The sequence below is a fragment of the Volvox carteri genome (genome assembly GCF_000143455.1).
Source record: "Volvox carteri f. nagariensis unplaced genomic scaffold VOLCAscaffold_62, whole genome shotgun sequence".
NCBI lineage: Eukaryota > Viridiplantae > Chlorophyta > Chlorophyceae > Chlamydomonadales > Volvocaceae > Volvox > Volvox carteri.
Genome location: NW_003307605.1, coordinates 759,658 through 773,903, shown reverse-complemented (window position 1 = coordinate 773,903; position 14,246 = coordinate 759,658). Strand labels below are relative to the sequence as shown.

The 14,246-nt window shown below is 56.9% G+C and overlaps 2 protein-coding genes across 2 annotated transcripts in view; both read left to right on the top strand.

Moving 5' to 3' along the window:
• Positions 1 to 3,032: 3,032 nt before the first annotated feature.
• VOLCADRAFT_119452 (uncharacterized protein) lies at positions 3,033 to 6,305 on the top strand (the record flags this gene model as incomplete). Its single annotated transcript, XM_002956573.1, has 4 exons — positions 3,033 to 3,269; positions 3,363 to 3,568; positions 3,894 to 4,055; positions 4,553 to 6,305. 4 exons carry the CDS (start codon positions 3,033 to 3,035, stop codon positions 6,303 to 6,305), a joined length of 2,358 nt encoding a protein of 785 aa, XP_002956619.1.
• Positions 6,306 to 8,830: 2,525 nt separating this feature from the next.
• VOLCADRAFT_97631 (photolyase) overlaps positions 8,831 to 14,246 on the top strand; it is a gene marked incomplete at both ends in the record, with an annotated part of 6,964 nt that continues 1,548 nt past the window's right edge. The window contains 10 exons of the mRNA XM_002956572.1: positions 8,831 to 8,957; positions 9,316 to 9,396; positions 9,593 to 9,615; positions 9,854 to 10,312; positions 11,299 to 11,446; positions 11,575 to 11,804; positions 12,254 to 12,305; positions 12,897 to 13,073; positions 13,653 to 13,729; positions 13,826 to 13,908. Coding sequence (XP_002956618.1) covers positions 8,831 to 8,957; positions 9,316 to 9,396; positions 9,593 to 9,615; positions 9,854 to 10,312; positions 11,299 to 11,446; positions 11,575 to 11,804; positions 12,254 to 12,305; positions 12,897 to 13,073; positions 13,653 to 13,729; positions 13,826 to 13,908 — 1,457 coding nt within the window. The remainder of the gene's footprint in view (positions 8,958 to 9,315; positions 9,397 to 9,592; positions 9,616 to 9,853; positions 10,313 to 11,298; positions 11,447 to 11,574; positions 11,805 to 12,253; positions 12,306 to 12,896; positions 13,074 to 13,652; positions 13,730 to 13,825; positions 13,909 to 14,246) is intronic.

The following is a 14,246-nucleotide window of genomic DNA, read 5'->3' as shown; positions in this document are numbered from 1 at the left end:
AAGGTCGAGGACCAGAGCTCCGATCTTTAAGCACAGACAGCAGAGGATGACTTGGAAAGGAAAGATGGTGTGTCTCATGCGGTGCCTGCACGTTGCTGATGTTGTTTTCACCTTTTATGAATAATAATTTGGGCAGTCCGATCTCCCTCTCTTTTCATATCTTATTAAGCAGCTGTGGTGCTATTCTTCTGGTAACGTTATCTTGTAGTTTAGCTGTATTACACTTCAGGATATGGTTTATGTGGTAACGCCAATGGAAAGACGTGACGCGAGTTCTGTGGTACCGGCTTCTGCTGCTGTTGTTCATCCGCATGATGCGCATGCGTGTATTTTCGTGGACACACACGATTTGTACCTGCATCAATGCGCATACCATTCATGCATACATGACTGGTGTTACTGGGTGTTGTAAGTAGTAGGTGGTGTGCTGATCCTTTAGTTTCGTTGTTTTTCTGTAATATTTTGAAAAAAGGTGAAAGGAGGGGATGAGGAACAGGGGGAGGGAGAGGAAGGATCAAGGAGGTGAAAACGAAGAGGGGGAAAAGTGAGCCAGCTGCTTTCCTTTACTCGCCAGTATATGCTTCCATACATACATACCCATTAGGGTCAAAAGTCCTTCCGATGGTGGAAGGCATTGCGCCCCTAGTTGATGGACGGTGGTGACCTGGGATAAAGTTAACCTGCGAGCCGACCAGGAATGGAGTTGGGCCGCTGTCGACCCGGCAGATTCCGTTGGATGCTGGTGGTGGGTGCGGAACCTGAGCGATCCACTGAGAAGTTGACTAGGGTGACTGGATGAGGGTGCCCCGAAATACCGGGGAAGGCAGGGTTTCGCAGGGTAGCTGCCACGGGCGAAGATACACCCCCCTGTTTCACACATCATACATAGAGAGCTTGGGTTCTGAAAGCAACCCCCTGGTGCCGGCACACGTCAATCCCCTCAGCAAAAAAGCACCTGCTGTGAATCGTGCACTGTGGGCTTGACAAGTATACGCTTAGCTGGCGCGAGCGTTCTAGTTCCTCCATTTCTATCTCCTCCCCATATACACTTTCGGACTTCGACCGCAACACTAAGGACGAATCCCCCTTACGGTCAAACTGCCACGAGGTATTGACCCGTCCTGACTTGAATCATGGATGGCGACGAAGGCCATCTGTCGAGTGACGATTACGTGGCGGTCCTGGACCGTGGATGGACAACATTGTGCGGGTGGGAGCATTGTCGAGGGGCTGCTGCGCCCCACGGGGACGCGCGCGAAAGCTGCGCACCCCGCGCCGGCTCGCCACCCTGGACCACCTGGAGGGCAATCTCGGCATCCCGCTGCTAAAGACCATGTCGAAAAGGTTAGGAAACCCCGAATCCCGGCATTGTAACCTAGAAATAGGGAGAGGGGCCTCAAAGCCTCCGCTACCACCCGTTATAATTACCTGCTGATACGGCTACACCACCCCTTTGCCATGCTGTACGTTCGGACGTGACTCTGTCTGCCTATTACACGAACACGAACTTAGGGTTTTATAATTACGGGCAAATCCACGTGTGTCCCGTTGTGGTGCCCTTCCCTCGGTGCCGCAGGTGATGGGGACACACGCCTGGCTCCGCTTCTTTCTGTCGGATGCTCTGGAGTCGTCGGGCCGCGGCGCCCGTGACATAGACGAAAAGGACGTCCCCGTCAGCTGCGTGGTGGATATTCAATATTATTGACATGTTGTAAGCATGAGCCCCATGCTGGACGCCAGCGGGACCAGGCTTTACTATGCCATGGATCCAGGCAATGAGAAGGTGGCGCACATGTGTGCCGGGCTGGGTGGTGCTTTACCTGGCTCTTGAACACGGTAAACTTTGGTTCACGTGGGGTTCACATGCATTCCTCTATTTGCTTGAAGTGTGTTGTAGAATTACATGCTTGGACGCACATCCCCGAAATTGCCTATCAGGGTTTGCACGCGTACTGCGCCATGCATAGCTTCAAGCTGGAGGGGGCAGTGACCGATGGGGGGGGGTGTAACGGCGCGTGGAGAGCAAACCTGCGCCCCCGGGCCCCGGCCTGCATGGCCCAGGCAGCACAAGGGCACGGAATTTAGTAGAGAGCTGCTCAAGGGGGTTGCGGAAACCTCCACTACGCCCCCTGAGGCGGCCCACTTGGTGTAGCCCTTGAAGAAGCCTTCTACTTCGGGTGACCGGCAAGGGTTGCCCAGACCCATAGAAGGGTCGTAATCACCACTGCGTCCCAGTTGCTGGAAAAACCACCAGGCAAGAGGGATAAGTGGTGTTTAGGAGGGTTAAAGGAAGGGGGTTCAGACATCCTCCCATAAGGTATACAACGAGGAAGGGAGGAAAGGAGGAGGCAGCCATCCACAAGTACAACGAGGTCGTCAGGTGAACAGGAAATCAGGTCGCAACCCATGCCCACGCCCACGGAGGATAAACTGCCCTTCGGGGCTCTGCTGAGGGATTGAAGAAAGAAAGCTCACACTTCCGTACAGTAGCGGGATGGCCAAAGACCTCAGCCAACCACCCCACGTAGCGCCTTCATAAGACGTTCGGAATCACTAACTAGACCAAGTAAAGTCGGATTCAGTGGACAACCCTGCATAACGCCTTGAATGGTGTTGAATGGCTCACTAAACTTTTCGTTTACCAGTACCCTCATCTCCGCCCGTTCATAGCAACCTTTCAACGTATCAAGTGCCTCCCCAGTGACTCCACGTTCCTCCAATCTTAACCAGAGGAGATCCCTCCTAAAACATAATCCTTTTATTACAATCAGCAGCTGAATTGCCGTTTCCGGGTGTTGCCGTACAACTTATGTTCCTGAAACGGTTGCACGGCTTATCATTGTAGCTTCCAATGATGTGCGTTTAGAGTATCTAGGTACTTTCCCTTGGGTTGCTATCATACTTTCGAATCTAAGCCACAGGCTCTCGCTTAGGAGGCAGATGAGCTTCTCCTATTTAAACAGGCTAGCACCTTGACATCGATATTCTTAAACAGAAGCGTTCCTTAGCTCTACCCTGCCTACCAAGGCGCCATGACGCACGGAAAGCAGAAGCCGCTTGTTCCGATAACTCGTGAATTCTTAAGACAGTTTTATCAGAAATACCCACTCACACCAGTGCCATTTGAGGCAAGGGTGGCTCATGCGAAACGCATTGAAGAGCTTGCTGAAGCCGTGACCAAGCCGGGTAGCAAGGTGCCAGAGCAGGTTGGGATGCCTTCTCCGACGCGTATTGACGATTGCTTTTGGAGAAACCGGATGATTTGCGAGGTGCGTTTTGTCACATGGGATGTGAGGATAGCAGTTGTCATCGTACTTCTCGGTTACCTTCTCTTACCTCCAAACTGGTTCTTATTCTTGCAGGAGGTTGCACTGTCAATTTCAAAGCTACGCGATGCCGTCGCTGGTCAGGCGAAGCTGTCTGCGGCCTGCGAGCGATGCTGTAGCCTCTTGGTCAGCGCTGAGCGGGCCATCTTCGCAGTGCAGGAGCATAACACGGCCAGCGTCAAGGCACAGCTTCAGCAATTCATTCCCCAGGACTTCCGGGGCGCATTGCTTGAGCGGCAGCGGTGAGACTCCAACACTGTAGGTCATGCTCTTTTTACTTCCCCACTGCAACGGACTCGGGTTGCCCGCTTGGCATCAAGTGGCTTCGTCCTGCATGTGTGCCTCCTCACCTCCCGCACCTCTTGCGACGGGCTGTGCTCATGGCATGTGCTGCATGTGTGGCTGTGCTCGGACCGTCTGGGATGGTTTTGTGTGTCCGGACTGAGCACCAAACAACGGCGAACATCGGTTTTGCAGCGTTACTGCTGCTACTGCTACTGCCTCTGTGTCTATGTCGCTATTGCAATGGCTGCTGCTGCTGCTACTGCCGCCCCTGCGTCGCGCCAGGGTGAGTACGGAAGCCCGCTACAAGAAACAAGTTGAGGACCTGGTAAAGCGCGGCGGCACTATCCGACAAAAGTACGACCTGTACCTGCAGCAGCAATGGGAGCGACGGCGGGCGCTAGTGCAGCTGGGGGAGTGCTCGGGGATGTACAAAATGGTCATCAAGTACGTGCCGTACCTTGCCTCCTTGTTTAGCATCTTCTTGCCGTATTCGCCACACATGCCACAATCCTGCCGTAGTCCTTGCCACCCGCCCGTTTGCGAAACCGCCTCGACTCCTTTCCTAGATGTACTTTCCTTTCCCAAAAGTTGATCTGGCTCGGCTCGAGGTCGGGTCGGGTCGGGTCGAGTTGGACCGGGTACTGGATTTGGATTTTGTTTTACAGCTACGGCCAATGCGTCAAAATTTGTCTCTCAGGCCCCTATCGTCGTTTCTCCCAACTTCCAACTCCCAACGACCGTTAAAACTGTCACCACAAACCCGCAGCCCGCCGCTAGTTAGCAGTTCATCCATCCACAGCTATCTTTTCCCAAAACTACTGCCGGTGACCCGTTTGAATAATTGTGGCTCACGAAGACTGTCCCAAAGCGCGCCATGAAACGTGGTATAACCTTGCGGTGGTGGTGGTGGTGACATGGCATGGCATGACATGATGGTGCAGATGGGTGGCGGGTATCCCCCAAGTTCTTCTGGACTTCGCCAAAGAGATCAATGCCAAGCTAGGCCCGATGGAAGAGCAGCGCATCAAGTACGGCCCGGATTTGTACGACATTACGGAGCTGGGTCTGCAGCTGAACGTCGCCTTGGCGGCTTGGGTGGAGGCCGCCGCCGCCGCCGTACCGGGGGCTCGCGCCGCTGAGCCGCTGTTGCTCGACGTCGTGGAGCCCGCTGTGGAGTTTTACTGTGAGGAGATGCTCCGGGTTGTACGGCACATTGGTGATGTGTTTCAGCATTCTCCGTTTTTCGTGAATAAGGACGGCCTACCACCGGACCAGCAGCAGCAGCAGCAGCCGTCGCTAGCGGATCCTAGGGGGGTTGAGGATGCGGAGGGAGCGCCGCCAGACAAACCGCAACACCAGGACGCCTCTTCCTCCACGTCTGCGGTAATTGGGGACGATGGCGGCACTGCCGCCGCCGCCGCTGCGGCGGCAGTAGCGGCGCTGCCGTCATTATCCCTGGCGCCGTCTGTGGCGGCGCCGCCGACGCCAGGGCTGATACCGGAAGCAAGTTTGCTCTTTGGTCGGTCAGGTGATTGCCTCCCAGTTGATTCCGCTTCGCCGGAAGCACGGGTTGCGCCGTTCCGCGGGGAGGGACCTGCGGGGCCCGCATCGCAGTTGGAGAGTGAGGGGGCCAGCTGGCGGGTAGTGGGGGAGTTTCAGGGGCAGCCAACACGGGGAGCTTCCGCCGCCGCCGGCACAGCATCCGCATCGCTCGAGGGCAGGTCGACGTCACCATCTGTTGTACAGATGGCGACGGCGACGGCGGCGACAGCTGCGTCGGCCCCCGGTGTCCCGCACTCCTTGCCACATCACTCCTTTCCGCCTGGGCAGCAGCTGCAGCAGCAGTCGGTGTCGAGTTGGCCAACGGTAGGCGCGGGGAGTCGGGGGCCGTACGTGTGTAGCGGCAATGGCAATGGCGGCGGCGGCGGCGGCTCACTATCCCCTGCTGGCGCCTCCCACCTGAGCCTGTCCGGTGACTCACACGCGAGCTTCCTGTCGGCTCTGGAGCGCCAGTCCTGGTTCACCACCACCACCAACAACAACCAGTTGGAGTGTGCGGGCGAGCTGCAGATGACCCTCTTGTCACATCATCACGGCTGCCACCACCACCACCACCAACAACAACAACAACAACACGAGCAGCAGCTGCAACAGCAGCTGCAACGACACCATGAAGAACAGCAGCAACAGCAACACAAAACGGAGCAGCAGCAGCAGCAGCAGTACCGTTTGGCGGAGGATAGGGCGGCGGAGAAGCAGCCGCACTCGGGAGCAGCGGCGGCGACCCCGACAACATCACCGCACCCGTACCCGTACCCGCACCCGAAGGCGAATACGGAAACAAAAGCCCGAACAACTCATGGCTGCTTCACGTGTTGCTTTGTGAGGCGACGGACACCCGCCAACATGTACGGCAGTATTGGCGGCGGCGGCGGCAGTGTACCGCAAGAGCAACAACCTAACCAGCTAGCTCAGGAGGTGCCTGGAGGTTACCACCAGCCGGGCTCTTCCAAACGACAGCACCCGCAGCTGCTCCGTGCTTGTGACGATACAGATGTAGCGTGTAGCGGCGGCGGCGGCGGCGGTGGATTTGGTGTTGATGTCTCCGCCCGTGCGGGATTGGCCGTGGTCCAGCCCGGCTTGGTGGCAGTGGAGGTGGCGGAAGGCGGCGCCGCTCCGGGGAGATCCGGTTGAGTCCGTTACTGAGTAGGGGGAAGGGAGGGGGAGGGAGGAGGAGTAAGGGGAGGGAGGAGGGGAGGGGGAGGTTTCGGAGCGGAAGCGCATTATCGCTTCCGGGGGCGGGCCCGGCGGGGGCCGTGTTAGGTGATGCGGCGGCGGAGGCCGCAATCGTCTCAGATTGGCAGTCTCAGATCGGTTCGGGGTGCGAGGGTAATGCTGTGGGGGTTGAGACCGCCTACCTCTCTTCGGCACCACCCGGTTTGCGGATGCTCCCCCCTTTACCTGCTGATGCTGTGTAACCGTAATCGTGACCGTAAGCGAGGAAAGGAATTATTCAGATGACATGTCTTGGGGGCGTCGGGGAAAACGATAATGCCGTGCTCAGGGATGAGGTTGGCGGTGGTGGCTGGGTGGGGGAGTTATGTGGCGTAGTCGGGCGTGGGGGGGAGATCGGCTTTGGAGCGGCCCCTGTCAATGTGATGTGGTTTAGTGGCGTCTCATATGAACGCATATGAAGGTGCAAGATGAGGTGTCCGTACATTCAGATGGGTGGATGGTTGTGATGGATCGCATGACTTCCATTAGAACAATCCTTGAGTACCGAGGACGAACACCCTTTGGTTTGATGGCAGCTGAATACTGCATAGCTAAGTGAACATGATTGGCTGCTCAGTTTGCCGTATTTGTGTGATCAACTTCTTCCTCCTTCGTTATCTGCTTCCCCTTGATGTCCTCTATTTTAAAGAATCTAATCGGTGGCGTTTGTTGCAGCTATGTATATATGACAGATTGACAATGTGCGGGGGTGTAGGTGCTGTGGGTTGGGGGATGGGGCTTGAGGAATGTGTATAAGGCGAGCGCCTGGTTTTGAAAGATGGGCGGGACTCGAACCCGCGCAGGCGCTGCGTAGCGTGAGCGCCTGCCAGTGCGCACATTTTTGTGCGATTATTCTTTTGGATGTTTTGCATGAGGGGCTTGCGCGCCTGGTGGGGGCCCTTGTTTACCCATTTATGCCGCCACCAAACAGGGCAATTTATGACTAAGCTAGGACGCGATACCGTACTGAAAACGTGCAAGGCCGCGGTCAGGGCAGTCGGGGTATATTAATTGCGGCATGCTGAAGAAGTGGTCGGTATGACTATTACGGGCGTTGTATGTATGGTTGGGTTTGGGCAATATATCCCAAAGACCCCAACGGGCAACGAACAACGGAATAACTAACCAACGGACAGATGGACGTGGGGGTTGGTGAACAGAAGTGCAGTGCGTTTGACTGGGGGATGGTAATATGAATTCATGATGATAAAGATGACGATGATGATGATGGCGCTGCGCTCGCAAATCTTTGATTTCGAATCTAAATTTAAACGTTTTCTGCACAGAGATAGCTATAGCCTTTTTGAGAGCTTCTTGTGATTGATTTGAATTTGAATTCGGGAATCCAGGTCGGACCGGAGGTATTATGGTTTGTTCCACAGGTCGTCTCCGTCATGTGCAACAGATGACAGCGCGGGCGTGTTAGCGTCCTTAGGGCAATCGGGGCCGTAATGGGGGGGGGGGGGGGAGGGGAAGGGGACGGACTCTGCGCCATTTGGTGAGCGCCATTCCAATGTATCACCAGGTGCCGTAGGGTGCCGTACATGTGGTGCAGTACGACAATGTGATGTAAAAAATGTGCTCAGACGTCTCATATGAACATGTGGTGAAATTTTGAGCCAAATATTATGTTGAATAGTTTGAGTGGGTCACAGCGAGTGTGGTGTCCCTCTGTCCCTGACTGCCGCAACCTGCACATCAGTCAGCAGCCTCTCCGCGAGTCAGTCGGTCAGTCAGCGCCGGCCTTTTGCTCCCTTCTCCTGTAGGGGCGGCAGGGACACACCTGTTCATCTCCTGCAACCCTGATCATCAACAGCTTTTACGTATAACGGATTGTGGACTGCGGGGATCGGTATACGTAGCAGCAGAAAGCTGATTCATTAGATTTATTTGTCCCGTTGTTGAAATCTGGTTCTGGCGGCTAACGATGTCGTCGTCGAGGGGCAAAATTGGCGTCAGTACATTTATAACTGGACCAAACACGGCGCATTTGTCAAAGTGCCATCCGCGCGGCCGTATATTTATTTGTTTGATGCGCTTCTTCTGGATCTGGCTTGTTCATTGTTTTATGCGTAAGGGGACGATTATCGGGATTGCGGCTTTGTAAGTTGGGATAATCGTTTGTTTGGGAGATCAGGACTTCGGCTTCACCCAGGCAGTTGAAACCTGATGATGAAAAAACATGACAGCTTTCTCCCAAGGGAAGCAGCAACTAAACCATAACCTCTACTCACTTACTCTTGATCTCTGGCAACTAAATCCATATGTGATCTTGGCAGCTGTTAACTGTGTGGTGGACAGCACGTCGTGGCAAATTAACTTCGTATACTTTCGGAAACTTACACATCTGGCGCGTTGTACTTGATATTTATAGCATACCTAAGCTTCTAAAGATATCGGTAACTTATTGCCAGATAGGCGCGGCGCGAGTAGTTCGCGAGCAAATGTCCAAGCTCATCCCGAAGACACACGCGAAGTCAATTTTCTGCCTTACCGACAAGGATGTGAGTAAATCAAAACATCATACGTTTTGCTTAGCAGTAAAATTGCGCAAGGCGGTTGCGGGGACGGGTGAGACGTTGCCCGTTACGTCTGTTGGTCAATCCCGCCGGATGAGGCGCACAGCGCAGCCCGAATTCCAGACCTTCCTGTTCATTCGCTCCATCCTAACACTTGTTATAATCCTTACACGCTTGAAGCCCTTCCGCTTTGATAAGCTCAAACCCACATTCCTCTTAACAGCTTTGATCTGTGCAGCAGTCGGCCGCGCCAACCCACGTAATCCCTGTTGATAGAAGCCTCTGATCTTGCGCGTATTTCCTGGCCCTACTTGAGCTCAATCCCCAAAACAAAGCTTCCCACCCAGTCTCCCCTCCCCTTCCTTCACATCCCCCATTTCCCCCCACCATACCTGAGTTTACATCTGCAGATCGAAACACTTCCTGCAGTGGAGAAGAAAAACCCTCGGTCAAGGAATGGACCCCCCATGAAACTGTACGACAAAGCTCAGGTGGGGCAAAAATGCGCATGCATAGGGCCCAACGTACCCCGCATGCACGTTCTCTTGTCCCACTGTGCCGTATGCAATTCCCCTGCAGCCGAGCGATCCTAAAACACTAAAACCCGCACGTCTCCCCCATCCTCCCCCTGCCTTTCCCCCCATAACCCTTCCCCGTCCCCCATCTCTCACACAACCAACCCCCCAGGTGGAGGCGGCTGCTCATCGCAAGTGGGGCGGACCGGGGGGCCTGGAGGCGGAGCAACGCAGGCGGGAAGCGCGGCGGGCGGCCAGAGCGCAGACAGCCGCCGGTGGCGCCGCCGCCGCCGCCGCCGCCGCCGCCGCTGCAGTCGCCGCAGCGGGTGCTGCAGCAGCAGCCGCCACTCCCTCAGCGTCCTCCAGTGCGTTTGCTTGGTTAGGACTTACGCCCTTGGTTTCGGAGCGGATACGGGTAGTGCTTCCTCTGAAGGGCGGGCACCGCATCGAGACAGCTGCCGCAGCCGCAGCCGGCGGCGGCGGCGGCGGCGGCGGTGGCGGTGGTGGCGGCGCTGCGGCGGTTTCGCCACCACAGCCGCCGGCCACGGAGGCGCGACTGAATGGTGAAGCTGAGGAAGATGAGGTGGAGCTGATGGACTTGACGGAACTGGACTCTGAGCAGGAGGCGGATGAGCTGGGTGAGCGGCAGCCGCGGCACCACGACCAATCGGACGCCGCAGTCGTTGTCATCTCGGACTCTGAGGAGGAAGGCGGAGGCGGCGGCGGCGGCGGCAAGGTGGTCAGCTCGGGCCGGACCGCTGCCGCCGCCAGCAGCGCCGTCAGGTCCCGTGTGCCGCCACCGCCGCCGTCAACCCCAGCGGCGACCGTCGCTGATGGCAGTACGGCAACGGCTCCTGCCGTCGCTGGAGAGTACGTGTTGTATTGGATGAAGGTCGGTCTGTCTTGTATGTTTCCTGCCGTACGTTTTGCCGTACGTCAGCCTCTCTGAGCCGCAATTTTGAGGAAGAAAAGACGGTCGCCACCAGGGTTAGACAGGACCTTCCTAAAATGGTCGGGTTGCCGGTTTTCCCCTTCCCATGCCCGTCGGCCCCGCCCGATAGCGTTTTTGCATATCTTTCAATTTCTGTCGGTTGCCCCGATAGCCCATCCCAAAACCTGTCGGGTGACGCAAGAACGAAATTTCGCTGTGTGCCGCTTGAAATTACATTTATTCGTATTTTATAGATAAGGTAGTGTGCCCTTCACTTATGTATCCAAGCATGGATCCCTGTACAGCAGAGTCAAAGGATAAAGAATGCTACCACTACATTACATATTTCCATCCAGTTATATTTTTATGAATGCCATTATGTATCGCTGTAGCTGTCCGTCGCCGAAGGGCCCACCGACGACCCACGGCACCCGATCGGGCGGTCCTAGCGCCCCTAACCCTGTCGGGTACCCCGACGGGGGCCCTCCGGGCCCCGTCGGGGGCTCCCGATGGCCGTTTGGCATTTTCCCCCTTTTTCGTCGGGTCCGCCCGAAAGCATTTTCAAAGCCTGTCGGGATTTTCAGGACAAGTGCCATTCCTGTCGGGACCCGATCGGGCTGTCTCACCCTGGTCGCCACCACATCCGCCTCCTCTTCTCCGCCTGCCATCTCAGATTCGCATGGGTACACATACACACATACATACATACATACTCCGCCACCTTCAGACCTTTTCTGTGTAATAGCCCAGCAAGTGTGCATTACGACTTGTTAATCATCACGCAAAGTCGTACACACACTACGCAGTACGAGCGCATGCTGACGTGTCTCCCCTGTCCCAGGTCCCCTGGAAATACCAAACTATCGTCCAACACAAACCCAGTGACCGCCTAACTGCTTTCCAACTGCTCTATATAACTGCCAACTGTCATCTCGTCAATTAATCAGACTGCCGTACGGGGCCATGAGAACCCCGCATTGGACACCGCGAGAGCCGCCGCAGAGCGGCTACAGCTGCCGTTGCGTATCGCGGCATTCGTACAACCGACATGCCAGCCGTACATCAACCACCGGCGGGTCAAGTTCCTACTGGAGGGTAAGGCCGCCGCCGACCAGTGGTGTGGTGCCGTACTTGGCAAAACCTGATACCCCTTGTACGGTAATTCCCCTGACGAGTTTCAAACCCTAAACGCCCATTCTCGTCGATCTCCCCCATACACACAGGACTTCGTGATGCCCAGCGGGAGCTCCGAAACCAGGGGCTTGACCTGCTCGTACATGTGTACGGCACCACTTGTGCTGGTCTGGGTCCTGGCGATGAGGTTCGAAGCGATGGCAGCGGACGTGGCGGCTGTCCGGAGTACGACAATAACGACGATGGTGGTGGAGGAGGCCAAGGTGGTCTGGGACGTGTGGAGGTATCGGGCCCGGGGTGGGAGGCCCTTTTGGCGGCGGTACGGCGGGCAGCGCTGGTGGTAACGGGTGAGTGTGTGTGTGTGTGTTTGCGGGTGGAAGTTACCCCACAGTCAGTGGCCAACATTGCGATGCTCCATTGGGGCCCTATCGGCATTCCTTGGCGCTAAATCCCGATGATGATTCCAACGGGCCCCCCCTCCCAAAATGGATCCGACCCGCGGGTCATTCGGTACCAGAGGATATGCCCGTGGATCCAGATGCGGCCTGGCTGGACGCACTTGTACGGCAGCTCGAACTGGATTGTGGTGCCGGGACAGATTTCGATGTTTGCGGAGGACGCCGTGCCGCCGCCGCCACTGCCGCCACCGCCGCCACCGTTGCGATGACGACGACGACGATGATGCCGCCGCCGCCGCCAGGACCACCTCGACCGACGGGACCCCCGGGTGTTTGGGCTGTGGACACGGCGTGTATCGTGCCAATGCAGCTCGTCGGCCGGGCGTACGACAAGGCGCACGCGTACCGCAGCGCCACAGAAGGTACGCCGTACATCATACGTCGTATACCTGCATTGTTACCCAGTGGGGCATTGCTTACCTAATAATTTCGGTTAATTTAGTTTCCATCATTCCGTTCATTTGGGTGGCGGTTGGCGGAGGGGCCCAATCCTCAGGAGTTGCTCGGGGAGCACACGCCGGCAGCGAAACACACCCACACACACAGATATACACACACTCGCACACATACATATGTACACGCACATGCACACCCAGCAGTCGCGCATCTCCCACTGCAGCGCCGCGCCCTCAGACGGGCCCTCCATATCACTGAGGGCTCCTGCTCACCGTCTGATAGGAAAGCTCCAAGCAGTTATGTCTAGTCAGCATTTTACTGGAAAAGGTCCTTCAATACACGTCGCTGGGCTACGGAGCTCGCATTAGCTCGCTCGAGTTATTCGTACACCCGCATCGACCTGTCCCCGAAAATTTTATCGCGCTTCAGATTAACCAAACAAAGCACGTAGCAGTTTCCACAACCCCGCACACTAACCACCCTCCTCCTCCTCCCCCCTCCCCCCCCTCCCCCCTCCCCCTCCTCACCACCCACCCGGACACCGATCCGACCCTCAGCCCTGCGACGTCACCGACTGCGGGCCATGTACGGCACCTCAGCCTTCCCCAGCGCACAAATGTCGCCATCACCTCCTCAGCGGACCTCCCGAGCAGCAGCCCCAGGCCCCGCCCCCGCAGATACTCCCCGGGGCCGGCTTTTCCTGAAAGAGGATGAAGCAGCAGCAGCAGCAGCCGGTACGGGTGGGGCGCCGATGGATATGGGCGAGTCACTGCTCCCGGCTTCGATTCGGGGCGACGGCGGAGGCGGAGGTCATTCGGAAGAGGAGGAGGAGGGGGGGGAGAGGGAAGAGGGAGAGGTGGGTGCTAGCGCGCAGGCTCCCCTGGCAATCGACCCGTGCTACAACCGCTACAGCGCCAGCTGCGGACCTAGCAGTTGCTGTCGTGGGCTGGGAGAGAATCCCCCCCTGGATCTGCAGCAGTCGGAACTGGACCTAGGGGACCTGGCGGAGAGCCTCCCTGGAGTGGACTGCAGCGTCCGGGGTGTGACACATTTGGTGGGGAAAGAGGGGGAGGGGAGGGAGGGGGAGGGAGGGAAGGGGAGGGAGGGAAGGGGAAGGGAAGGAGGGAAGGGAAGGGGAGGGGAGGGGATCGGCTTGATCCACGGCCATGGACGGGCGTGCTTGCCATCTTGCTCCTCGTAGCCCCTATTGCGGGTGCTTGGCTACCACAACCTTCCTTGATCACCATGAGGATGATGGGTGACTGGTTGCTTCCTCGTCACTCGTCATTCGTCATGCGGAATGTGTCCCGCAGCGCACACGAACAAGTTCAAGCAGGGAGGCAGTTGTCCCATCAGAGTGTATGCAAATGTGCAAATGTGGAGTGTGCAGGTGGGGGGCTCTTGTGCGGGCTATGCGCGATGGGACGCCTGGCGGCGAGGCGGGGGAGTGGCTCGTTACGCCGCCAGCCGCAACGACGCGTTGCAGCGCTCCGGAACCAGCCGTATGTCGCCGTACCTGCATTGGGGCATGGTGTCGCCATTCAGGTCGGCGGAAAGGGGGGGGTACGAGTGAGTGAGTGAATGGGTGAATATTACCCCGCCGGTCGGGGTAACGACCCCCCCCCGGGGTTGCGGGGTTGTGCGGCCACCTGTAAGCGGTGGTGCTATAGCATCAGTAGCAGTCGTGGTGGATAGTAACGGTTATCCTGGATGCCTGGATGCGATCGATGGCAGTTCCGTGGTGCGTGTTTGGGCACCAATACTACTCTAGTAGATACTGTACGGGAAGCAATGGTACCCGTGTGCTAAATAAAAACGATGATGAGAACGGGAATAGGACGTAAATTTACGACGGTATGCATTTGGCTGCGTCAGCGGATTGATATCCGGCGTGGGGTGGGGTGCAG